This window comes from Helianthus annuus, chromosome 5 (assembly GCF_002127325.2).
Source record: "Helianthus annuus cultivar XRQ/B chromosome 5, HanXRQr2.0-SUNRISE, whole genome shotgun sequence".
Classification (NCBI taxonomy): domain Eukaryota; kingdom Viridiplantae; phylum Streptophyta; class Magnoliopsida; order Asterales; family Asteraceae; genus Helianthus; species Helianthus annuus.
In genome coordinates this window covers 96,807,165-96,833,169 of record NC_035437.2, presented here as the reverse complement: position 1 = coordinate 96,833,169, position 26,005 = coordinate 96,807,165, and the positions used below count along the sequence as shown (strand labels likewise).

Below are 26,005 nucleotides of genomic sequence, written 5' to 3'. Positions count from 1 at the left end.
ATTGGGTGGGTATATAGGGATTTAGTGAGGGATTGGAGCCGTTGGATGAGGGACACGTGGAGGGGTGAGATTGAGGAGGAGGAGTGGCGTGTGGTTGGCTTGTGGTGTATCTGGATATTTTGTTTTTTGGGGTTTTGTGGTGCGGAATCCGATATTGCCTTGATTGAGACTAGGAATGGCAAGCTTGGGCCGGGTATTGATAATCTTACGCCCGTATCCGGTTATAATTCTTTGTGCTATACTTGGCCCGTTATTTGTTGGATATTTTTTGGGTAATTATCCGTCAGGTATCGGGCATATCCACAGGTATCAGGTATACCTATTAATTTCTTAAAAATACCCGTTGGGACAAATGTGCAATTTTTACTTTGTTGTTTATATAATTTACTATTTTAAAGAGTATAACAAATGAAAATATGGTTAATAACTTACATATCACATTCAAACCACATATACTAAACTAAATTAAAACGATTACTTAATTAAGTAATTGTATTAGGACCATCTAATTGCATAAAACATCCACATAATAAAGGGTGATAGATTCCATATTCAATATATATGCTTAAAAATAAGTTATATGTTCACTAAACACTTGCCAAATACATATCCACATATGACTATAGAGAAGGTAATAAGTACATGTATTAAGTTTATATATATGGAAATCTATAATATGATACTTTCGGGTATTATTCGGGTAAATGGGCCGGGTATCGGGTGGGTATCACTAAATCTCATACCCGTACCTATACCCTAATTTTTCTATTTTTAAGCCCGTACCCGGCCCATACCATTGGGCTTCGGGTATACATGGCCCGTATGTTTCGGGTTTTGGGTATACCCGTCGGGCTTGGGTTTTTTTGCCATCCCTAATTGAGACTCATGATCAAACGAGAGGAGGGTTTTTTCCCCAAATAATAAAATCGCACTTTAATAAATAACTAGGATTTTTTAACGGTAAATTTAGATTATGACGAACCACTAGAGTATTATCATGGCATGAGTGAAACCACCCGATATATATACACCAATTCAGGAGAAAACCCAATAAATATGGGAAAGCCCTCTTTGTGGGAATCAAACCCAGACCTATTGGTTCCAGAGTTTTATCCTACCTCCAAGATGCCATTAGGCTATAAAGTCATGGGCAATAAATTACTAGTACTTTCAATTTTCTACCTAATTTGGTTTTATTTATTTTTTCACTAAAAATTTTCATAAAAATTTAATATGGCGGTTTGTTTAGTTTAGACAACATGGCGTGGGCGTCGTTTAGTGGCGTTTATGCCTTTCTACGCCGCACACACCAACCTGGGAACGGTGTTGTAAGTGGCGTTGTGTGTGGGGCGGACCATTTTCCACCAGCGTTGAGGCAATGGTTGGGTCGACGTAACGTGCGTCTATTGGCGCAGCTAATACCCGTTGGACCCCAAAGTCACAAATTAAATAAAAAAATCATATAAAAAATATATACTCCCCTATATAAAAATCCAAAATTTTCACAATTTTTCACCTTATTCTTTTCTAACCAACTTTATACTTTATAAAAAAATCATGCATCCACATAACCGCAACTTCGATCCAAATAATCCACATGGCCAACATCGAAGATCAAGTAGTTACGTTCAATAACATCCAACAAGAAAGAAATACCCAAAATCATTAAACATTAAATATGAACCAGATACGAGTAAAAATAACCCTCAAGCTACTCAAAAGTATATGAAATATTTATATGAATATATATATAGGATTGGGTTATATGGAAAACCCCATCTTTTTGAGAAAACCTTAGAAACCCAACCTCATCTATTGATTTTGTTTCATCCAAGTAGATCAATGGTTGAGCTTTTTTTGGTGTCTTTTACATTTAAATAAAACCATAAAATATACACAAGTAAAGGAGAAGGGCATTTAAGGTATTGAAATCTGACTTTTCTCTCACACACATCAACTTTATTTCTCTTACACACACATGTTATCTCTCTCTCCTCTCTCCTCTGTCTTCAATCAAGATCATGATGAACACCAAACACAAGTTTAGATCTTCAAGTTCAGATCTACATCGTGAGAAAAGAGAAAATGGTTGAAGATTGTTGTTTTAGAGAGAGAACGACGACAGGATGAAGGTTTTTAGAGAGAGGAATTTGTTGTTTTAAAGAGAGAAACAACAATCTTCATCATGTTCATCTATAACACCAAGAACACACATACAAGTGTGTGAGAGAGAAAAAGTTTGAAGTTATTGTTTTAGAGAGAGAACGATGGCACGATGAATGTTTTTAGAGAGAGAAAGTTGATGTTTTAGATAGAGAAACAACAATCTTTATCACAAAGACACACGCACAAGTGTGTGTGTGAGAAGAAGGTTTGAAGATCTTCTTCGTGTTCATCGGACGGTTCTAGATCCGGTAAGTGTTTTTAAAATATCATTTCACACTTGATTTTTTGTTGAAGTGGTTGTTAATATGTTTTTATGGGTTGAAAGTGTTCTAGTAATGGTTAATGTTCATGTAATTTAAATAAATCGAAAACTTTAGGATGAGATTTTGAACGGGTTTTTTTGTTGGTTTGGTTGCTTGTTTGGGGATTTTGATCTTGTCAATAATTGTTTTTTTGTTGGTTTGGTTGCTGGTTTGGGCTTTTGATCTGAACAGTAAGTGTTTTTTTTTTGTTGGGTTGTTTGATTTACAGAAACAGGTGCTTAACATGTGTTAAGCACCTGTTAGAATGATATATAACGTGTGTTGATTTACAGAAACAGATCCATAAAGATATTCAATTGATAAGCTGGATGGATGTAGGCGACGTTAATGGGGGGACATTGAATAAGTCACATCTTTTGGGAAAGAACTCTTCGTTCGTTTATAACATGTGTTAGTGCAGAACACCATAATGTAACCTGACATGTAGTATAACATGTGTTAAGCTCCCGATAGAATGATATATAACGTGTGTTAACCTTTGTTAATTTTTAAAAAAAACAAGAAATATCTATTTTATTTTTAATGATGTTTAAAATATCCGATAATGTGGATACCGAGCGTAACACTTGTACAAGTATTACATGTACAAGTTAGTATGTAACATGTAATATTAAACGATCCATTAATGGTAACACATGTACCGGTAATTTTGGTATATATAATATGAAACGGGTCATTTGTTGTGCACATTTTGGAATATATAACATGTGTTAAGCCTCTGTTATAATCTTTTTGTAAGTTTAACTTTAGGGCCTTAACACTGATGTACATGTAGTTACATTTGTGTTAATAAGTTTAACTGGCCTTAACACTAATGTACTTGTTTTGTTCATAGGTGAATGGATGTCTATGTTCAAAATAAAGATGGTTATCAACACGCAAAACGTAGCTAGATTTTTTTAACCTCTATGATAGTTTTTGGATCATCTTTATATATTTAAGTTTGTATAAACATTTTTGTTACCTTTAAGTATGATTGTAATGCGTGCAATTACTAACAACCCCTGATGACAAGTGACTTTTGTTTTGATTAACATTTGTAAATGTTGGTCACTTCATTCCTTTGGTACACATGTGTTACATACGTTAAAAAGGCAACGTTACATATGTAACAATGGTCGTTACATATGTAACAATGGTTGTTATATATGTAATATATTTAATGAAAAATAATAAACTACTATTAAACGTATGAGCTATTGTATCACCCTGTATGCAAGATATATTACCCCGAAGTGTAACACATGTTACAACATATAAGACAAAGTAGATCATGCCCTACGTTCAACAATGTAACACTTCTTATCCCGAAGTGTAACACATGTTACAACAGTATATGCACATCATAGTGTTACGATCAGTATATGCACATCATAGTGTTTTGCAAACCACTTTCATATACATTAATACAAGTCGGGTTACAACAAAGATTACAATGGATGCTTAACACATGTTATCATATGTATACAAGTCAGGTTACAACAAGATTACAATATTAACTAAGCCCACCATTAAACCCATCGCCCCCGTCGACTGTTTTCACCCTTATCACATGTTAAGCAACTACATGTTCCAAGTAATATCTATGTTAACACACGTTATATATCAACAGGGGCTTAACACATGTTATACATGAACACATGTCAGGTTACATCATGGTGTTCTGTTACAACATTACCACTAACACATGTTATAAATGAACGAATAGCTCTTTCCCAAAAAATGTGACTTATTCAATATCTTTTTTTAACACATGTCCCCGCATTAATGTCGCCTACATCCATCCAGCTTGTCAATTGAATATCTTTATGGGTCTGTTTCTGTAAATCAACACACGTTATATATCATTCTAACAGGGGCTTAACACATGTTATGGGTCTGTTTCTGTATTATAACACACAAAAACAACTACTATTCAGATCAAAAGCCCAAAACAAAGCAACCTAACCAACAAAAAATAGTTACTATTCATATCAAAATCCCCAAACAAGCAACCAAACCAACAAAAAAACAGTTACTATTCAGATCAAAATTCCCAAACAAGCAACCAAACCAAACACAATTTTTTAACATAAAAATGATTTCAACACAAAAATAATTAATCCATGGATCAAAATCAACAAGTTGGAAACCAAAACAAGTAATCCATGGATCAAAATTAAAATTTATAAACACCATTATTGATTGTTGGAGACATAAATCAACACAGAAGAATGAAAACCAAACTAAAATCAATAGTATTGAAATATTATTACCTATAAACGTCCTTCTTTCTTTTGAAACAAAAATCAATGGTATTGAAAATTAAAAATCTTGTGGCAGCATTCTTAATTCTGGAAAAAATAAAACCAATTGTGAAGAACGAAAATCAAAGTAAATGGCAATTAATTATCAAAACCAATTTATTATTGAAAGGAAACTAAAACCAAAATGAAAATATTTTGACAGCATCTTGATTCTTTGATTTCTTTTATGAAAATAACAACATCAACGGCATAATCGTTGTACAAACCTGAAACGTTTTCTTCATTGTCGTTGTCAAACTCGATGCCAAACTCTGGTAACATTAATTCAAGCATTGTTGGTGGAGGCTCCATGGTACATTAATGGTGGATCTCGTACTAAAGATCTTGTTTAAGAAGATGAAGAGGATTTGAAAATTTTTCCTTTTAAAATAAATAAGCTAAAAGAAATGGTGGTTGTACAATGATGTGAGATGCATTAATTAGAGTTGTCAAATCAAATGGGGGTAAGATCTTTTGGGTTTGGAGGTTAAATGTAAAGTTACAATTATACCCTCAAAAGCAAAAAGTATAGTCAAGTTGTTTGTGTATACATGGCTGATTGTAGGCCTTGTGATGGGTTTCCAAGGTTTTTTTAAAATAAATGATTTTCTATGTAGCATTATCTTACTTATATACATACATATATATATATATACTATATATAATATACATATCCAAAGGACTTCTTAAAGTCATTAAAATTTTCTTAAAACACTCCTAAAGCATGATGTACATCCCATTAAAGCACAACAACATATACTATCCCAATTATACCCTTTTGGTCACTGAAACAAAAAAACATGGACACAAATTAGGGTTTCACAAATCTCCTCATTCTTATCCGCCTCCGTCTCTCTCTCTCTCTTTCTCTCTCTCTCTCTCTCTTTTGCGGCGATTCAGAAACACGAAGCTATCTTCACCAGATCTGTTTGAGATTTTGCTTTATTCGGCTGCTATTGATGGTGGTTGTCTGGTTAAGTTGGCATTCCGACCACTGGACAGCCGTAAGGTAAGATTTGCTGTTGATTGTGGTTATTTCCTTTGAAGATTTGACTGTTGTTATTTCCTATTAACATGTGTTCACCACAGATCGACGGAGAAGAGGTGCAACTGACACTTTCGTCCTCTCTTCATTGAAACACATGTTTGTTTTCTGACCTACATCTAGACGTAATTGTAGTCTTAACAGAGGAAAATTAGGGATTTGAACTGGGTTTGAAACCCTAAAGCTGTAAATGAGTAGATAGATCCAGATTTGTTTTCCTGATATTGATTTTTGGATTTAGTTCTGGATTTTGGTGAGGTTTTGAGAGTAAAATTTGTTATTCTTGTTTATTTGGTAGCTTAGACGGTTACAGATTTGAATCCAGATTTGAAGGTTTGGTAGTTTGTATTAAAATTATGTTGTTTGGATCTAGATATGCACAATATGTTAATATTTTTGCCATTATCATGTTTTTTGAGATTCTGGGACTTGATATTTGTACAGATATAATGTTTGGAGATGCCATGAGGAGAGGAATCCTAATTGGTGAAAAAAAAAAAGATATACTACAGGTAACTTCGGCATTTGCTTCCTTATTTGGTACCTATATTTATGTTGAAAAAACAATCGATGGGAGTAGTGCGAGGAGAAAAACATTATCCCATCATTACGAGTTTTCCAATGGTAATTTTATATTTATTGAATTTAAACGAAGTATATCCATAAAACATGACAACAGAAGAAGGCTCTATTTATGTTCTACCAATTTAGGGATAAACACACTTTACATAAAAGATAATAAATTTTAGAATGTAATCGACAAAGTTCCCCACTTCTATGTGGATTATTTATTTGCCTTCATGCAAGCTTTTTTCTTGCAGGGATGTTAGGTGATTCATGCTTAAATTAACTGGCTTGGATGTTGTTGGTAAGCAACTCTTTGAATGATTCCAACTTTCAAGTTCAAATAAGTATGCCCTTTTACACAAATGACTTTAGCTATTGAATCACATAGGCAGGCTTGCTCAATTAATTAATGATCCGAGAAAATTATATAGTTTTATACTTATATAGATGCAAGAAGAAATAAAAAATAAACAATAATCAGTTTCTAATATATTTTTGGTATTGACATACAAGTGTCATTTTTCGAGAGAGTTGTAGAGGAATTTGGTATTCCAAAATTTGAGGATGATAACCTGCTTGGCGGTTTGGAAATAGAATGCTTGACGGGTTTTGTCATTTTGGCTTTCTTATAAGGGCGTTGAAGAGCCGTAAAGCACGATCTTGACACTATGGGGCTGGTTAGTGTTTCACTTCACCATGTTTGCTTTGTAGCCGGAAATCACAGTGGGTATGGGCTTGATAATTGGGTGGATATAGATATGTGTGTGTATCTTTATGTAACTGTTAATTGATTTGGTTGTATGGGCTGACATGTAGTTCATTCCATCTTCTGAAGATGACCAAAAGGCGAAGTTATATCTCGAAACCTTTACACAATTCAAAGAAAGGGAGATGTACGACAAAGCACGGGTCGGAGCGGTTTGAAGAAATCCCCATTCGATTCGCAGCTTATGAACACTGATTTGAAGAAATCCCCATCTATTTGCAGGTTTGTTCTCTCACGTGGCACTTTCGGCACCCTCACTTCCTCTCGAATTTCGCCTTCGGTACATTTTCATCCACTTTTGATTCTTTGTTAAGATCAATTTTACAATTTCTCACTAGCTTTCTCTTTTTGGTTTTGGTTACAAGGTTGAACAACGGCGGTGACAACTTAGGGTGTTAAGATCTAGGGTTCCGACAAAAACGGAGATGATTATGACTTCCGGTGGTGAATGTGTTAAGATCCTACAATTATCAGATAAGTGGAGGATCGAACCTTCCAACCAAGTTCCGTTGAAGATTCCGGCAACTCCAGTAAGGTTGTTTCACAATTTTATTTTAGGTTTTTTTTGGTATTTGGTTAATTCTTTAGTTTAACAGAAGAAAAATGGTTTGTTATTAAACCAAAGTTGGTTGTGTTGAACACGGTTTGCATTATGATTGTCTAAGTTAGTTTGTTCATTTTTTTATTATATGTTTTGATCTTATAATTTTATCAATCTTAGCTTCTATAACATTGACAACTTTACAAAAAAGATGATGAAATCACAAATCCTTTATGAGATTTTAGTAATTCAAAAACCTCATGGTATTGGTATATGTTGATTTTGTTGTAATTTGATGCTTATTGATGATTAATTAGCTTGTTATTATCAGTTATATGAATTTAGATCTTGTTGCGAGTGGTTTTTGATGCTTAGGGTTCGTTGATGTTAAACTTATGTTTTTTTGTCATTGATTATTCACATAATTGACGGTATCGAGAGGAAAAGTTTCTGAAAATGAGGTATGGTTATTGATTTTGCTATAGGATTTGGAGATTTTTCTTTTGTTGATGATCTGTGTGAAGCTTATTTCGATTCATTATTGTAAATATGTGGCAATTGTATGTGAAATGTTTACTGGTTTCCTCATTATCAATTGTGTATGAAGTATTGACTAATTTATTCTTTATCATTTGTGTATGAAATAATTATTTGTTTATCTTTTATCAACTTATTTATATATATTTGTTATAAATTGTCTGTGGCCAAATGCATATGAAATATTGACTAAATTGTGTGAAAAATTGGCTAATTTTATCAATATCAATTGTGTATGATTTGTTGATTTATTTATCTTTCATTAGTTAAATTAGATATTGTTGCCAATGTGGGAGTGTATGAAATGTTGACTACTATATTTTTTATCAGCTCATTAGATAGGTTTATGTAGTACCTTGATGGGGATTCTTTTTTTTATATTTAGCTGACATTTGCTTGTATATTTACCTTTTGTTATTTTGTTATTTTGCGATTTTTTATTAATTTACCTTCTATTAAAGGCATATGATAAAAACTATAATAAGGATTTTCGAAAGCTGGATTTATTTCAATACCTTGTTTACTGTTTTTCATTCGCTATTACAAATTACATTTCTTAGTTTATAATCACAATAGATAATTTTGTATGACAGAGCATAGTTTGTTTTTTCTTTGTTACTTTGTATTATTGAAATGGTGCAGCAAAATTGATAATTACCACACACATTGACTGTTTTTTTAATTCTACGGTAAGCTTCAAAGTGAAGCCCTTAGAGAGGCAATTAATCAGATCACTACGGATGCAAAGGAAAAGAAACGTAACTTCACTGAAACCATTGAGCTACAAATTGGTTTGAAGAATTACGATCCACAAAAGAACAAACGTTTCAGTGGAACCGTGAAGTTGCCCCAGGGATTGGTTTGAAGAATTACGATCCACAAATTGGTGGCTGCAGGAAACTTCATCAGCACAATACATACTGCAGCAATACCTGGCGGCATCTGGCGGTCAGAAGTTCTAGAACTCGATTCACAACGCTTATGCCATGGGGAAAGTGAAAATGTTGGCGTTTGATATAGAGACAACTACAAAGGTTATTAAAAAAGAAATTCATCAAAGACCGTAGAGTCTGGTAGTTTTGTGTTGTGGCAGATGAACCCTGATATATGGTATGTCGAGCTTGCACTTGGTGCAAGCAAGGTTCATGCTGGTTGCAATGGGCGGCTCGTGTGGCGGCACATGCCCTGGCTTGGTGCACATGCCGCTGAAGGCCCGGTTAGACCCTTGCATCGTGCTCTTCAGGTTGTAATCTTTATCATGATTTGTTTATATTTTTATAATTTTTTTTTAGTAAAATGCCATTTTTGTCCATAAGATTTGACCATCATTATGACTTTCGTTCAAAGGTTTGTTTTTCCACATATGGATCCAAAAGGTTTAAAATCTTGCCATTTTCATCCGGCTTATTAACTCCATCCATTTTTCTCCGTTAAGTCAGGGGTATTTCCGTATTTTTTGTTAACTTAAAGGGCAATTCGGTCTTTTTCAGGGGTATCGGTCTTTTTACACAAAGTGAAAAAGACCGAATTGCTCTTTAAGTTAACAAGATGGAAATACCCTTGACTTAACGAAGAAAATTGGATGGAGTCAACGAGCCGGATGAAAATGGCTAGATTTCAAACCTTTTGGATCCAAATGCGGAAAAATAAACCTTTGGACATAAGTCGCAAAACTAGCCAGACGATAATGACATTTTACTCAAAAACAAATAAATAGGTTCGGCTGCAAATGTAGTGGGATATGGTCACCTTGGAGACGGCAACCTCCATTTAAATGTGTCGGCTCGACAATATGATGATGCTGTAAGATCTATGTTCCCGGGCTTTCAATTGATTGCTTTATTCCACCAGCTGAGTTACGATTCGGGGACGTGAGTGTTGCATCTGAGTATTCTCAAGAAGGCCGGGTTAAAACTGCTGCAATGGCAGCTGCGGCTTATCGGGCTAAAGTCGGGGCATTAGAACGATCATGCGACGGGCTGGGTCATAATGTCGGGTTGAAGAGGGATGTATGAAAAGATATATGAAAAGAATCGGTGGGATTGGATACTAATAGGGATAGATTTGACTCATAAAATGCAATAGAAACTCTTGATTTTGAGTAAGTTTTCTTGAATCTGTTAATATTTCTAAGGATTATCATCTTTTGAGGCTTTGATTTTTGTTTCAGTCAAGAGTTATGTAATGAAGGCAGCCTTTTTTCTCTTGATGTATTGTATTTGCATCATATCTTAGTTAAAAGTGGTGTTATGGTTAGAAAGAAATTTGACCCATGTAATATCTTATTATCTTTGTACAATACACAAGTTCTTTTAAAGTACAATATTTTTAGTTTTGTTACTCATTTGACTTTTGACAAGTAAATAACTATTGGGATCAGGTGGTCTTTATGGGTAAACAGTAGAAGCTGAATTTGAACATGAGAACATTGATATAGAGGAATAATATGTTTACCAACAATGTGCCATAGGGGCGGACCTACATAGCAACCCATGGGTTCACGTGAACCTACAGAGTTACGAACTTTTGACCTACATAGCCCATTGGCAAAAGACACCCTATACGCCTGCGACCGCAGCCAGTGCTGGGTGGCCAAGCCCACCATCACCAGTTTCGGGAAAAACCCATCACTCGAAGGCCCATTATAGCAAAACCCGATTGGGATCGGATTCAACCTTGGGACCCAAATTTTAACTTCGCCTGTAATAGCAATCAAGCCAGTGCCTGCTGAAGAGCAAGTTAAATGAGTCATTAGCTTAGAGCCACCAACTTTTAGGGCTTCTCATCTTGGATTTTTTTCATATCTGCGACTTGGAACGATTGTTTCCACATGACTGTCTACGACTTGGAACGATTCCTAACCCAAATGAAACCAAGATACTTAATTTCTTCCCTTAAACCAGTTAGATTCTCCTCATCTCGATTAAATACCAAATTGTTACTTTTATTCCATATGCACCATATTGTGGTTTGAATAATTGAATAAAGTACTTTTTTTATTTCGAGAACCCCTTGCGTGTGTGCACGACAAATCAGTCTTTGACTTCAAAAAAAAAAAACAAAAAACAAAAAAAAAAAACCCTGAAATCTACACCAGTGTGCCGTAGAATCCCAAACCAATTGAGTAAAGTAACACACTACAAACAGATGGTTTGTTGTTTCATTAGTCTCACCACAAAATCTACATCCAAGGGATTCCAAATTAACATTCCTCTATGCTAACGTGACCAAGGTTGGTAGCCAATCCAAGACCAATCTCCATGAAAGAAAACAAGTACTACGTTGTGAATTATCGTCGCCACTACATCGTATTGCAAAGTTTCACCCTTAGAATTACTAACAAGTGTTGTGTTTTCCGTTGCATCACGAATTTGGTTTTGGTTATGGCTCAAAATCGAACCGCCCCGTACATAGCCCTAAACTCACCAACCTAAGTGATATGTTTCCCGCTGCATCGCGCGGGTAAACGACTAGTATATATATATATATATATATATATATATATATATATATTTATATATTTAGAGCATATCAGCAGGCCTTTAGCAAATTCGGGCTCCAACTATGCAAAACTTCTCTGATTCAATGGAATATAGCGAAGGAAATAGTGTCGCAAGACGAGTCTGCCCAATCCAAATGTCCTGTCAAAACAACAAAGACACACCATTCCCAAAATTGCCCTTGATTAGCGATATGAAATTGATACCAACTTTAAGAAACACATCCTCTATTTTAATGACATTTACCCACGACCCTAGAATAGATATTTTAGCTAAAACTATTGACCAAGCTCTTACATTACTATGGATTGCCCAAACCACTTGCCTTCGTAGCCCATTGTGCTCCACCTTGAAGTGGCCCCACCATTTGGCAAGCATAGCCAAGTTGGCATCTCTGAGCAAGCCTAACCCCAACCCCCAAACTGAACCAGGGATATCACCTTTTTCAAAGCAACCCAACTGAGTTTCGATTTATCCTCAGAACCACCCAAAAGAATTTCCTACGCAAGCTTTCCAAAAATAACATGCACGTGAGCTTTTTATAGTGAGAAGATATAAGTAGGCAATGAGTTGAGAACCGACTTAATTAGAATTACTTGGCCTCCAAATCGAGAGGAGGTTCCGAAAGGTATACCAATTTCCAGATCCTACCCAGATTTATGTTTGCTCCCACTATTAGGCCCAAATACTTGAAGGGTAAACTCCCGACATTGCAATAAAGAATAGAAGCCATATAGTGAATCTCATTTCCAGTCACGTGTATGCCGAATAACTTACTCTTTGCCAAATTGACTATTAAACCCGAGGCCAAATAAAAACAACTAAGAATTCTTTTTAGCATTTAAATGAGACCATTCGCCACTAAAAACCACATCCTCTGCGTAAAGTACGTGAGATAAAACCGGCCCATTAATCATACATAGAATACCACGAAAAAGTCCTACTTAGCATGCCCTCTTTATAATGCCACTCAATGCCTCCATAGCGATTAGGAACAAGAAAGGTGATAAAGGATCACCTTGACGGAGTCCATGACTGCACTGGAATTCCACTGTAGACTAGCCATTAATTAGAACCGAGGCTTGAGCCGAAAACACAATCCCCATAACCCCAAATCTCCGTTACTTTGAATAAAAGGTATATTAGACAATTATATTAAAACCGTTATTAAACCAAGTATTGAAAAAGAAAGAATAAAACTCCTTTACAATCTTTCTTTTGGGAAAAAAATAAAGGTACAAAGCATCTTTCGACTCCTCTCTCTAAATAATAAGAAGAGTTAAATGCTTGGTTGGTCCCTGTGGTTTGCAAAAATTGCAGACTTGGTCCTAGTGGTTTACTAATTACACGCGTGGTACCAAAACTTGTCAAAAATGCACTTGGTTGGTCCCCAGCCCTAACATCAGTTAAATATCTCTGTTAAAAGACCCCATGTGCTTGGCACATGAGGGTAATTTGGTCATTTCAGTCTAATTGGTCTCACCCCACCCCCTTCTTCTTCACAATAATCAAGAAACCCTAGAACAACAATAATGATGGTGGAGTATTGATTATCCCCCAACTCAGCTACCATTCTCTCATATATCCAATTAAAATCATCACTCATTCAATTTGCTCCTGTTTCTACACTCTTCTTCATCGATTCTGTTCAAATTTCAACCTAATTTCATCCAGTTAGGGTTTCAATTCCTTTCGTTTCGCTGATAAATTAGGTCAAAATGTTGAAACACATGTTGTTGTGTCTATAGTTTTGTCTTGATTAATCGATTTGATTCAGCTTTTGTGACTAATTATTAATAATTAGGTCAAATTGAAGCTGTTTGTGTGTTGCACTCTGTGTTTAGGTGTGGTGTGAGAGAGAGAGAGAGAGAGGAAGATGGTGGAATGTGAGAGTGTGGATCGCGAGTTGCAGATTGAACCGAGTTTCAACCAGTTAGGGTCTCAATTGAAGCATATGTTGTTGTATCTATAGATTCGGCTCGATTAATTGATTTGATTCAGCTTCTGTAATCAATCATCAATAATTAGGTCAAATTGATCAGGATAAATTGTTGGTGATTTATTTGTCTGCTGCACTGTGTGTTTAGGTGTGGTGTGTGAGAGAGAGGTAGGGAGGGAGGGAGAGGAATCAGGTGGAATGGGAGTGTGTGGATCGAAGGAGCAAGGATGCGTGTGAGTCGGAATAGGTTCTAGGAAGAAGAAGAAGCATGGGGATAGAGCAGATGGAGAAGCGGCACCGAGAGTTCATGGAAGAAGAAGGAGAATGCAGACAGATGGTGATGGTGGTGGTGGTGGTTTAGGGAAGAAGAAGGGGGTGGGTGGGGCCAACTAGACTGAAATGACCAAATTACCCTCATGTGCCAAGCACATGGGGTCTTTTAACAGAGATATTTAACTGATGTTAGGGCTGGGGACCAACCGAGTGTATTTTTGACAAGTTTTAGTACCACGCGTGTAATTAGTAAACCACTAGGACCAAGTCTGCAATTTTTGCAAACCACAGGAACCAACCAAGCATTTAACTCGAAACTCACTTTTTGTATATAAACATTTTAAATTTTATCTGTCCATATTAGTGGCTAACAACTTGTTTAAAGTAACATCTTAATAAATAAATCCTCTCAATCTCTCATAATTTAATGAGTTAATTTATCTACAGACGATGGTAACAATGATAATAAAACTGGGAAAAAATATGTTTAACGACGTTTAAATATTTAGGAAATATTGATAATCAAAGTTCCTAAAAAATGAGAACGACATATTATATATTCTTATGTTCCTCTTAAAGTCAAAGGGAACAAAATGCAATCTCAACCGTTAGATGAAGATGAAATTAAATCCTGACCCTTATAATTCAAAAAAAGGAGGGGAGGTTTTTTTGTTCACTTTGACTTTCTCATACCCCACGATCTATCTATAGCATAACATATGTTTTAATTACAAATATAAAACCCACGATCCACATAAAATAACTGACCTAAACAAGTGGTTATATATTCTTATGTTCCTATTAATCTTAACTGATTTTTGGGTTGATCTTGACCATTCAAATTCCATAACTTTTAATCTGGACCGTGTAAATTCACATATTTCTTCTAGAAGGAGCAGTTCAGAGAGGTTTTGCTCTCCTCCTTAACCTGCGGTGGTTTCCTGATTTCTCGTGGATTAACCACGTTCTCCCTCTTTATTTTTTCTCCATAATCTCAGTCTCCTTCTCTCTTCATAAAGATCGCTCCTTTAATTGCATAATATACCCTGAGAAAACACGCAGGAGATATTGGCAATAACCCTAACCCTTCCCTATAAATTGCAAAATCTCAATGCGGGCTAATCTCTTTCATGCAATTGCTGATTGGATTTGAATCTCATCTTCGTTCTTAACTTCAGGTAATTACGTTGTAAATATGTTGCATACTTAATTAAAGGATTTGAAATGTCAATTTTGGGTTTTTTATGATGTGCATATATTCACTTGTGAACTGTGTGTTAGTTATTATTTCAATTGTTGATTACAAGATTGATCATGTTCATATACTAACGATAATGTGTTACAGGTTGCACAATCAGTAACGTTTGTTTTCCTTTTTATCTGAGTTTAGTTTTCGGTTTTCGACCAACACTCACCGCCCCGTCGGGGATCCCAGCATTTATTTGAATACTCGATCAGTGGGAAAAAGGCAAATCCGTTATATTCAGTCAGCTCACTCCGATAATCAAAAGCCTCCGATAATCAACACCATGCCATTATATTCGAATAGCTTTTCGTCTTTTAATGATTGTTTAGTGTTTGTGTTTGTTTTGTGAATCATATGATTTGTAGACTTTTGGTATGCTTACACACTAATTTAATTGTTGCGGGGAGGAAATAAAGGGTGTCTTGTGTGCAAGAAAAAGATGGCAACTTCTCCCAAAACACTTTCTGGATTCTGCCCTGCCCCATTTAGAAATCTTTTGGAATATGTTGTTAATTTGACTTTTGGTATGCCTACGTATGCAAAAATTTCCATTTGATCGGCTGAAAGTTCTAATCGTGTGACGAGGAGCCTAATCATTTAGGTTTCGTCGAATGCTGAATGATCACACATTCTTTGGTACCCACAAAGTTTATTACCTCCTAAAGTCATAATTGCATTAACTTTATCTTCAAAAGGGGAAGGTATATTATAGTAAAGAAAAAAAATGTTTTATCCCTGAGTTATGTAGTTTTATCGATTTAGTTTTTAACCATAATTATTTTTGAAATTGTAGGTCAAACTGATTTCTTGACCAAACGTCAACTGACATGGAAGACTTCATTTTGTAGCCTTAATTTCATGTTAAAGAAGAACATTTGTTACCTATTTTATGGTACTTATTTTAAATTAACTAATGTGAGTTATTATGTATGTGTGTTACATCTCATTAAAGTAGCTATTTTGCTGAAATACATGTCAAATCTTTGTGTTAATTTGTTGGCCTATTATATGGTATTTGCAGGTTCATGAAGAGAACTCACATCATAGTACTTTGGCTGTTTGTTTGAAGCCGTGAAAATGAAGCCCTTTAATGGAAGGTCTGTTCTTTTCACTTAAGTCATGTATACAATCAACAATTATCATAGTGGTTAAATTGCATATACTGAACAAGAATTTGTACTCTCTTTTAATAACTTGTGTCACGATTATGTAAGTTTATCTAAAGATTATTAGGCCAACTTGCTATTTGGTCTTAGGGATTACATCAAACATACTGAACATCATCGCTATAAACTAATGATTATTAGTTGCGTTAAAAGCTGTTTTTACATTTGTTGTTTTCATGGAAAAAGAGAAGCTTGCATTCTGAACTTTGGCATATTTTATTTAAACTATTTTGGGTTATATTTCAATCAGTTGGTTTATATACGACTTCACTCTGGTTATGTTGATTCGAATGTATTTTTAATGCATAGAACTTCTGAAATATGTTTTTTTAAAGACAAGATTAATTGTATTGATATAGCTGACACTCTAATTTTATATAGCAAAATTTAAAAGTCTTGATAAAATTTGCTTCGAGTTAAAAAAAATTGGGATTCCGGCTTGCGTTGGTCCATAAAAAACCTTGCATTTGGATCTGAACCTGCCCATACTGCGACCCATAGAAGTAATTCAAGTCACCATGCATGTAAGCATGTTGCACGCATAAATCTTTTTATAGTTATAATCATTTTGATTCTTTTTTGTTTCCAGTTTCTTTAATTGTTCTCTTTTCTTTATATATTTATTGTGTGACTCAAAAGTGTCATCAGGTAGATGTCGAGACCAATGAGGTTAATACTCAAATGACGTTGCCACTATGGAGCTTGGTATGTTCTTCCCATTTAATAATTTTATGAATGTGGAGGTTTATTACCAATTTCTTAATTATGTTTCAATTGTTTTGCAATGTATGTAAGAAGAGTAAAAGAAACATTTCTTCCGATAGATTTGGATGCCCCGGGCAAACAATATACAAATTATTTTTGTTAAATATTGACTGCAAGTGACGCTAGCACTCACAGTGGAATTTAGTTCACCGTCACTCAGTTGAGAAAGTGTCTCCTCCACTATTAAGCTAGAACATATCCCAAACAAAGTAGCATAAAGTTGGTGCATTTCCTCCACTCCCCCACTTACACACCTAATTCTGGGTATCAACCATTTCTTAATATTATACAGGACAGTGTTTTGGAGCTTGAGTGTCAAGAGGATATTTAGCATACTTCAGGTCTTTTTTCTAATATAATGGTCAAATTTGTTAAGTTTTTTTTTTTGTTCCTACACATGTGATTTCTTATTTCTATGCACTTCTTTTTCACATACTTGGCATATACGTGCCTCTCGGCCTGCGTATGACCTTTATCGTAGAACATATGTCTTCTGAAATGGGTGGTTTCGAAAGGAATAACAATGAAACTATATTAGTATTTGGTCTTGGGGCGCTGTGCCTGATCTAACCCCTTTGGTTTTTAATAGTTATATAATATAATATATAAACGACTTTTTCTCATTAACATATATGTGTGTGTGATACAATAGCAGGACCACCCGATTAGCATGGAGCAGCTAGAGTTATTTTCCGGGTCAACACTCAACCCATTAAAAGAGAAGTCTCAGCTTATGTTGGGTTAGAGGGGAAGGAAGTTATGAGCAACAGTTATCTCTATTTTCCAGTTTACTATTTAGACTAGACTATCGTTGTTTTGTTCTTTGTCTTTGAAAAACTCAGTATTTATTTCTTGTATTTGGAGATTAGCCCATCTCAAATAGGCCTATTATCAGTTGTTTTAATTTTAATCAAGCCGATTTCAAGTTCTTATCAGAGTGAGAGAGTGTGTGTTTGTGTGTGTTCGTCCTGATAACCTTAAACTACCCGTCCACCGGACGGGTATAGAACTAGTTGTAGGCATGTAGCAACTGAAATTTGAGAGCCTAGGAATTCCCATTTCCTATATTAATCGCATACTTTTATATTTAAAACTCATTTCTATTATCTTCTCTTCTTTTTTGTTAATTTTTTTTCGGTTAGTAATTCCTAATATGATTCCAAATCAACCAGATTATGATTTATGGGGCGTCATATCTATCATGTTTAATATACATGTCGTGTTTGGACATGACATGCATAACTCATTTAATTAAACATGTCATGTTTAGGTTGACTTATTTATATAAACATGTTGACCCGTTACCCATTAAGCTTGAATAAAAAATAATACATTTTATAAGGTCAAGTCGTCAACCCTTTTACGACAACTTTCACACATTTACTGCAACCCTTCAACCCGTTTACAATTTAATTCCATCCCTTATACAAACCGTTTGACTCATTTAGATAAATAACTTACATGGTATCAATCTCACGAGTTTAAACATGTCCAAGTTAGAGTTGTTATCTTTGACATGAGTCGTGTTTAGGGGTGCTAAACGGGCCAGGTTCGCGGGTTGGCGAGTTCAACCCGCCCCGAACCCGAAAATTTTAGATGAATCCGAACCCGACCCGACCCGGAAATCTTGTCATATATATGAACCCGGACACGACCCGAATACTAGCTGGTTGACCCGAATACGACCCGTTCAACCCGAATTTTCAAATTTTTAATTTTTTTTCGCAAATTAATATATTAGAATTAAAATTTTACGAAAAAAACACAAATGTATATAATAAAATTTCTTTTTAATTATAAAACTTTATGTAAATCTCTTTTTTTAAGTTATAATTATGCATAAAATACACAGCCAAATTAATTTATGACATATAACACATTGTAAAAAAATAAAATATGATATAAATGGGTTAAACGGGTTAACCCGTCAACCCGATCGGATTGACCCGAACCCGACCCGTTTAGCTAAACGGGTTCGCGGGTTCAACCTGAAACTGACCCGAACTCGTTTAGACTAAACCTAAACCTAAACCTGCGAATTTCGTGTTAGGTTCGTGTCGTGTTTTCGGGTCATGTCAGAAATTCACACCCAGTGGTGGACCCAGGAATTTTTTCTTGGGGGTGCGGAATATTTTCAAAGATTTTAGGCCCCTAGCTGTATAAAAATATCGGTTCATAGCGGGTCGGGTCGGATCATGTAAGACAAAAGAACATCAAACTAAAATTTATAAATCATCAAAAACACGTCAAACGTCATTACAAATTACAAACATATTTAAAAATGTGCCCTACAGGTTTTTTTTTTTAAATATATCCAAAATATCATCTAAAGATACTAAACACACCATAAGTTCATTACATTCTTACTCATTGTTCCTAACACATATAATTTGCTCCATAACTTCATAAAACAACACTGAACACTTAAACAAAATAAACAATCATGTTCAACCATAGCCCATAACTTTCAATTATATTTTTAAACATTCAAGCCCTAATATTAAATGTTGATTACTTGTAACTAATCATTTAAACAAACAAAGCTATAAATAAAACAACAAAATCATTTAACTACAAGTCTAGAACAACAAAAAAATCAAAAAAATATAAAAAGATTAAACCCTTACACATCTATATTTTCTCCTAATCATCACATAAAACAAAATAAATAAATAAATAAACCATACTAGTTCTATATTGGAATTCTGACGTAATATGGGTCGGTCCAATGGGAATTTTGGTTTTTCCGGTAAAAAAAGCAACCAGGTCGTGAGCAGTGGCATCAAGTCGCTGAGAGTTTTTTTGGGGCGGGATTTGGAAATGGAATGGGTGGATGAGTTTGAGTTATTTTATTTAGTTCAAATTTCTTTAGGTTGGGTTTGGGCTTGTGTTACAAAAATTGATTGCAGAATGAGTTTTGACTGGATTAAATAATTAAGTGAATAAGCGGTTAATAATTATTTTTTTTCCAAGTGCGGTTGAAATTTTTCAAGGGGTGTGGGTGAAAAATTTCAAGGGGTGCGGTCAGAATTTCCGGCGAAAAATAACACTAAAAAATATTTTTTCATGGGTACGTCCGCCCACCCTTGGCTTAGGGTGGGTACGCCCTTGTTCACACCCCTAGTCGTGTTTATCGGTTCAACCCAACCGTACCGCTTGAAAACAACCATGTTTCATTTTGGGCTTCATATATACATAGGCCCAGTCCAAATCAACGAACACCGATCACTTCCAGTTCCCAACAACGGTCACAAACTGCATCAGAAATTTAGAACCCTAATTCTTCATTTTCCAGAATCTAATTGCACCAACTCAAACAAATCTCCAGCTTTAACATAGAACAATCAGAATATGCAATTACGGTGTATTGTTCTCCACATCATCAGTTTACTCATAGTCGTTGCAATTAAATCGGCTTCTTCGATCTGTGAATTCAGTGTTATTCAAGACAACAAGCTTTATAGCTACAGTTTGGCATCTGCTTCTGCATCGTTTCCTCATGGTGTTCTCAGTGAAGACGGGTACTTGTTCACTCACTTCCTATTTCATCATATGTTAATGTTGATTAGTGTATAGAGGTTTACTGTCTTCAATGGTTAATTTTGATTACTGCTTTATGAGATACTAGTCGAGAAGTAGCTTAAAGTAAATGGAAGCGGTGTTAAATCGGTTAGTATTTAGTATTTAGTATAGGAAATTCTGTGTTGTTGATAAATTACAAGCCAAACAGCAAAAAGAAAAGAAAAAAAAACCCTTTAGTTGCTACATTGTTCATAGAATTTTATCATGTGACAAGATTCATTTATTCTTTTCACTTTTTAGGCAAATTGGAAATAAATAATCCCAACTTTCTCAATTTGGCCGATAATAATTCCAAGTCAGTTATTAGCCGATAATAATCCGAACTGGTCAATTTTTTTTTTGTAAAATAGTCCGCCGTTAAAAATAGCTTAACGGAGTTAAGTTTTTTTCCGAATTACAAACCGATAATTTAGGGCTTTTGATCAGAATGAGGATACGAGTCGATTGATGTAAAACTTACCTCAAAATACTGCCCTCAACCACGAAAACGGTGCTTCAATTCGGGTGTTTAAATTCCAATTAACAAAAATCAAGCCATTTCGAGCACAATTTCGAGGTAAGTTTTACATCAATCGACTTGTATCCTCGTTCTGATCAAAAGCCCTCAAACATTGGTTTGTAATTCGGAAAAAAACTTAACTCCGTTAAGCTATTTTAACGGCGGACTATTTACAAAAAAAATGACCAGTTCGGATTATTATCGGATAATAACTGACTTGGGATTATTATCGGCCAAAGTTAAAAAGGTGAGATTATTTATTTCCAATTTGCCCACTTTTTATAGAGTTCCAATACTTTAGCCAACTGATATCTTAAGAAATAAGAATCGTGGCTATAACTCTTTGATGCGTTTTCAAGAACCGCTTTTATTCCGCTTAAAAAATTGGCCTCTTTAATAATGCCCTCTCGTCATCAGGTCATTTAGTTAGGTTGGTTTTGTGCTTTGTAAACTGAAAGTGAAACAATGACATGGAAAATTTTATACACTTCTAGTTGGCTAACCGTATCCTCAATTAATGTGAATCAGATTTTACAAGGTGTCGTCTAACGGGACAGTGGTTTGGTTTCAGGTTGTCTCTAACAGGTTACACTTTTGTGCTTTATTTGCCTATGAATTTTATACTTCTTTGCAACCGTTACAAGATAATATAATTCCAAAATTTCCATTATACTGCTTTAGCGTATCTATAAAAATGAGCGATCATGTTTTTTTTTTTTTTTTTTTTTCAAAAAAATATGTTTGTCTAGCCTTACAAAGATTTATATTGTTGCTTTCTTCTTTCTTTCGCCTCATTTTAAGTTCACATTATACGTAAATGTACGCCACTAGCCATGTTACTCATAGCTGACTTATATTCTTTGCGGGGCAGCTTTGCGATGGAATGATTTTCAACCATGATCCACCAAGATGTTTTGATTGCTGGGTGAGTGTCATTCAACATGCATTTAGTCGTTTTACAATGATTTGGATGGAATATTTTAGTACCCAAAAAACCTTTTCAGCCCTATCTAATCCTGTTGAAACAGTATCCATTTCCGAATAACTGATATATGAATTTTGTCATGATGGTTTCATGTTACAGGAATGTGGGGGATCATCTAGATGTGGGACGGGTTGCAGTGCCCTTATGTCGAATAATACGCTAGGTATAATCTCAAGAAAGCATTTATAAACACAATATGTATCATCGTATTTTTTATATATAATTGTATGTTATAAGTGTAGCTTACACATAAAAGCTTCTAAACCAGCTAATAAAAAATTATGTAACGTGTGCAGGGGATTATCCTGTATGTACTACTATTGGAAGCACCCAAAGCATCACCACAAATCTCATTGGTAATTCTTTTATAATGACTTGTAACTCCGATCCCAATTGGATTTTCTTTTTCTTTTCTTTGGTTTAGAAAAAAAATATTGTTTTTTTAATGTTTGTGACATTCATATTTACTTTCTTTCGGTTATAATGTGGCAGATAAAGAGAATCCAGGCAAGGGTGTCGCTGTTGAAATGTGGCACCAAGGTCCCGAAATGAATTGCTCACTCTCTGTTTCTGTTATCTGTGATTCAAAGCAAGTGCAAGTGAGAAATCTTACATTTTCTTTTTATTGGTTTTATTTTTTTCTAGGAAAAATTACAAGTTTTGTCCTTTATCTTTATACCACTTTTTAGGCGGTGTCCTTTTTAACGAATGTTGACATGCGGTGTCCTTTACTAGGTATTTTGTTGCAAGTTTAGTCCTTTACACCCAACCCAGTTAAAAAACCCTGTTAATTGTTGGGTGTAAAGGACTAAACTTGCAACAAAATACCTAGGTAAAGGACTAAACTTGCAACAAAATACCTAGTAAAGGACACCGCCTGTCAACAATTAACAGGGTTTTTTAACTGGGTTGGGTGTAAAGGACTAAACTTGCAACAAAATACCTCGTAAAGGACACCACCGCCTATCAACATTCGTTAAAAATGACACCGCCTGAAAAGTGGTATAAAGATAAAGGACAAAACTTGTAATTTTTCCTTTTTTCTATATAAGTAAAACTCTATTTTGTGTTGCTTTTTGCAGGGACCTAAGACACTTGAAAAAGTTGGCAATTGTCACTTTGTGAGTGTTCCAAAATTCAAACATTTCATTCTACATGCAGAGATGTTATTAAATAATTAGTGTGTCAAATATGATTACGATAATTATTTATTTCAATAATAATCTAAATTTTTGAATGAATTTATTCAAAGGAGTTATGCATAAATAAAAATACATATTAGGCAACTTTTGACCAAATTGACTCTTTTTTTAACAACTTTTTCAGCTAAGCCAATTTGACTCGTCAGAGATAACTATATCCCAAATCACCCGGTTAATTAATAAACGGGTCTAAATTGCCTATAAAATTTCAAGCTTTACATTTTGTGCACATAGCATTATCGAAACAATAAAATGATTTATTGTCGAACGTCCAAGCATTTAGCTTTTAACTTTTAGCAGCCGTTTTTACAAGTTACAACCACTACATATATTATTCTGCAGGCTACTCAAATAACACATCCAGCTGGTTGTGCCAATGTTTTGGCTACCAAAGGCAATGGATTGGGCTGGTTCAGTACCCTCTTAGTCATGTAATGGTCAAACTAAAAATCATACACCATACAATCGTGTTTTCCTTTCGTGATTTTTTTTCTTTTTTCTTCAGACTTTTGTGTCTCTTTGGAATTTATCTGATAACTGGATCTGTTTATCGTTTCTTCTATCTTGGCATTCGTGGTATAGACGTAAGTTTCTTGAAACCTTTACGAATGTGGATGCTATAGTTGGGGATTTTTGTGTAACTCAATTCTTTTTTGGTTTTAGATTATTCCGAACTTGGAATTTTGGGCCAGCTTGCCACATAGGGTTCAGGTATTGTTTCATTCTTTTGCTCCTTGAGTTGAGTTGTGTGATATCTTTAATGGGCCAAACGGGTCGAACGTCACCCAAGTGCAATTTTGATGCATCTGTTAAATCATTTTACTTAAACCACTATACTATCATTGACATAATATGCTTTCTGAAACCATATTTATGCTAACAGACAAGTTATCTATTGAATTTTTTGACATAATTATGTTTTAACCCAACACTACCAAACCAACCCATTTGCGCGCTTCTAGTTTTAATCCAAACTATTAGAGGGCATGTTAGATGTTCGACTTATAGTCTAAAAACAAATTTAAAATTTTACTAAGCGGTCATTTTCCTTCCCTTTTTCAATTGCTTCCGCTAGTGAGAAAAGATTGCAAGTAGACTTTATGTGAAATCGTAAATTTTACTAAGCGGTCATTTTCCTTCCCTTTTTCAATTGCTTCCGCTAGTGAGAAAAGTTTGCAAGTAGACTTTATGTGAAATCGTAAATATGCACATGTTACTGATTTTTTTGGTAACTTTGAACACAAAATAGTATATATTTATAGAAAAACTATATCGTACATTACGGCTTAATGTTTTCAATATGCGTGATTATTGTGTTTCAATATGCGTGATTTTGAATTTTTGAGTTATAACATGCGTGATTTTAAAATGAACGTGCGTAATTACCTGTCGTACGTGATGTACGTTAAGCCGTAATGTACGTTAACCTTCCTCTATATTTATATGTATACATGAGATATAAAATTATTAATTTATAAGTTTGCGTTCTTGATGAGAACTTTAAAACAAGCTAAGATGCATCCATTGGTTTTTTGAAAAGTGTGACGTGCTGAGGCGTTTAGGCCCGGAAAGCCAAGGGGAGAGCTTTCATGTATGTGATGCATTTGGTATTAAAAAAATTACTAATAAATAATTTGTAGATGATATTTTAACTTGTTAATTTCTAAACATAAAAAAATAAAGTATAAGATAATAAATATGTACATACAAAAGGCTCTACATAGTACATACAACCAAATAAATGTATGATCAAAAGTAGCATAATTCGCAGTACTACCCAAGTACAAGTAGTCCATGCATGAGGTAAACAGCTCAGTCCACCCACAATACACTATTTAACATATCTTTGTTTAAAATTAATATTTAATAACTATTCAGTAAATTGTATTATTTCAATACATGTTTCTGCTAGAATATTACTAGAATGTTTCTTTTTTTAGCTGACTTATTGCAATGGAATTGTTTACAGAGTTCATTTATGTCACTGGTTCGAAGATTCAGAGGACCCTCTCAACGTTACCGGAGCTCCTACTCCCCCGTTGACTTTTGACTTTCTAGACATTGTTTCGACGATTGCTCTAACATGGTTGGAAGTAATTCATATACTGACTGATTCGGTTCGTGCAGAAACAAACATAAATTGCTGTATTTTGTATGCATCTGTCGTCACGGAAATTATATTTGATTAAACATGATATTATACGCGAGGTGTACAATGCGGATTTTGCTGTATCAGAAGTTTAGATTTCGAGGTTTTCGTTCCATTGTTTATCAGATGTTGTGATCATCATGCTTTGCCGAAAATGTTAGATGGGAGGATTCATTTCAGTGTTGGTATTTCTGAATGAGTGTAAAAGTCTGAATTGGTTGAGACAATATTTTACGTATAAAATATTGTATTAAATGTATTTTTCAAATATCTCAATGAGCATTAAGTTTTAAAGTTTTATCCACTAAGAGATGCAAATCTGCATCTCTTGGTTGGTGGACGTTAGACCATCCGTAGTGGGGCAGTATTTGGGCGTGAATGCCTCAAAAACGCCCCAAAACTTGACGTGCTTAGATAATAACAATAAAATTGACACAAAACACAATCGAGTTTTAAGGATAAAACCATT

General features: G+C 34.7%; 1 protein-coding gene and 2 long non-coding RNA genes across 15 annotated transcripts; all 3 read left to right on the top strand.

The window, feature by feature from the left end:
* Positions 1 to 5,567: 5,567 nt before the first annotated feature.
* LOC110921374 lies at positions 5,568 to 10,471 on the top strand. Of its 6 annotated transcripts, none has more exons than XR_002582377.2 (9): positions 5,568 to 5,783; positions 5,864 to 5,918; positions 6,264 to 6,331; positions 6,641 to 6,687; positions 6,900 to 7,063; positions 7,203 to 7,432; positions 7,518 to 7,682; positions 8,925 to 9,473; positions 9,948 to 10,471. It is a non-coding gene; the product is annotated as an uncharacterized LOC110921374 (long non-coding RNA). The 6 variants fall into 6 exon arrangements; XR_002582376.2 differs by having other exon boundaries at positions 7,518 to 7,687; XR_004892952.1 differs by having other exon boundaries at positions 6,924 to 7,063; positions 7,518 to 9,473.
* Positions 10,472 to 14,834: 4,363 nt separating this feature from the next.
* On the top strand, positions 14,835 to 18,054 carry LOC110922653. Of its 8 annotated transcripts, none has more exons than XR_004892948.1 (7): positions 14,835 to 15,120; positions 15,333 to 15,889; positions 15,982 to 16,103; positions 16,210 to 16,285; positions 17,003 to 17,059; positions 17,412 to 17,460; positions 17,772 to 18,054. It is a non-coding gene; the product is annotated as an uncharacterized LOC110922653 (long non-coding RNA). The 8 variants fall into 8 exon arrangements; XR_002583339.2 differs by having other exon boundaries at positions 15,288 to 15,889; positions 15,982 to 16,080; XR_002583341.2 differs by having other exon boundaries at positions 15,288 to 15,889.
* A 2,282-nt stretch (positions 18,055 to 20,336) lies between these two features.
* On the top strand, positions 20,337 to 25,715 carry LOC110922042. Its single transcript, XM_022166370.2, has 11 exons — positions 20,337 to 20,640; positions 21,729 to 21,771; positions 22,072 to 22,125; positions 22,285 to 22,348; positions 22,482 to 22,541; positions 22,678 to 22,784; positions 23,268 to 23,306; positions 23,730 to 23,818; positions 23,893 to 23,971; positions 24,051 to 24,098; positions 25,357 to 25,715. The coding sequence occupies exons 1-11, from the start codon at positions 20,471 to 20,473 to the stop codon at positions 25,435 to 25,437; spliced, it is 834 nt and encodes a 277-aa protein (XP_022022062.1). The 5' UTR covers positions 20,337 to 20,470; the 3' UTR covers positions 25,438 to 25,715.
* Positions 25,716 to 26,005: the final 290 nt, after the last annotated feature.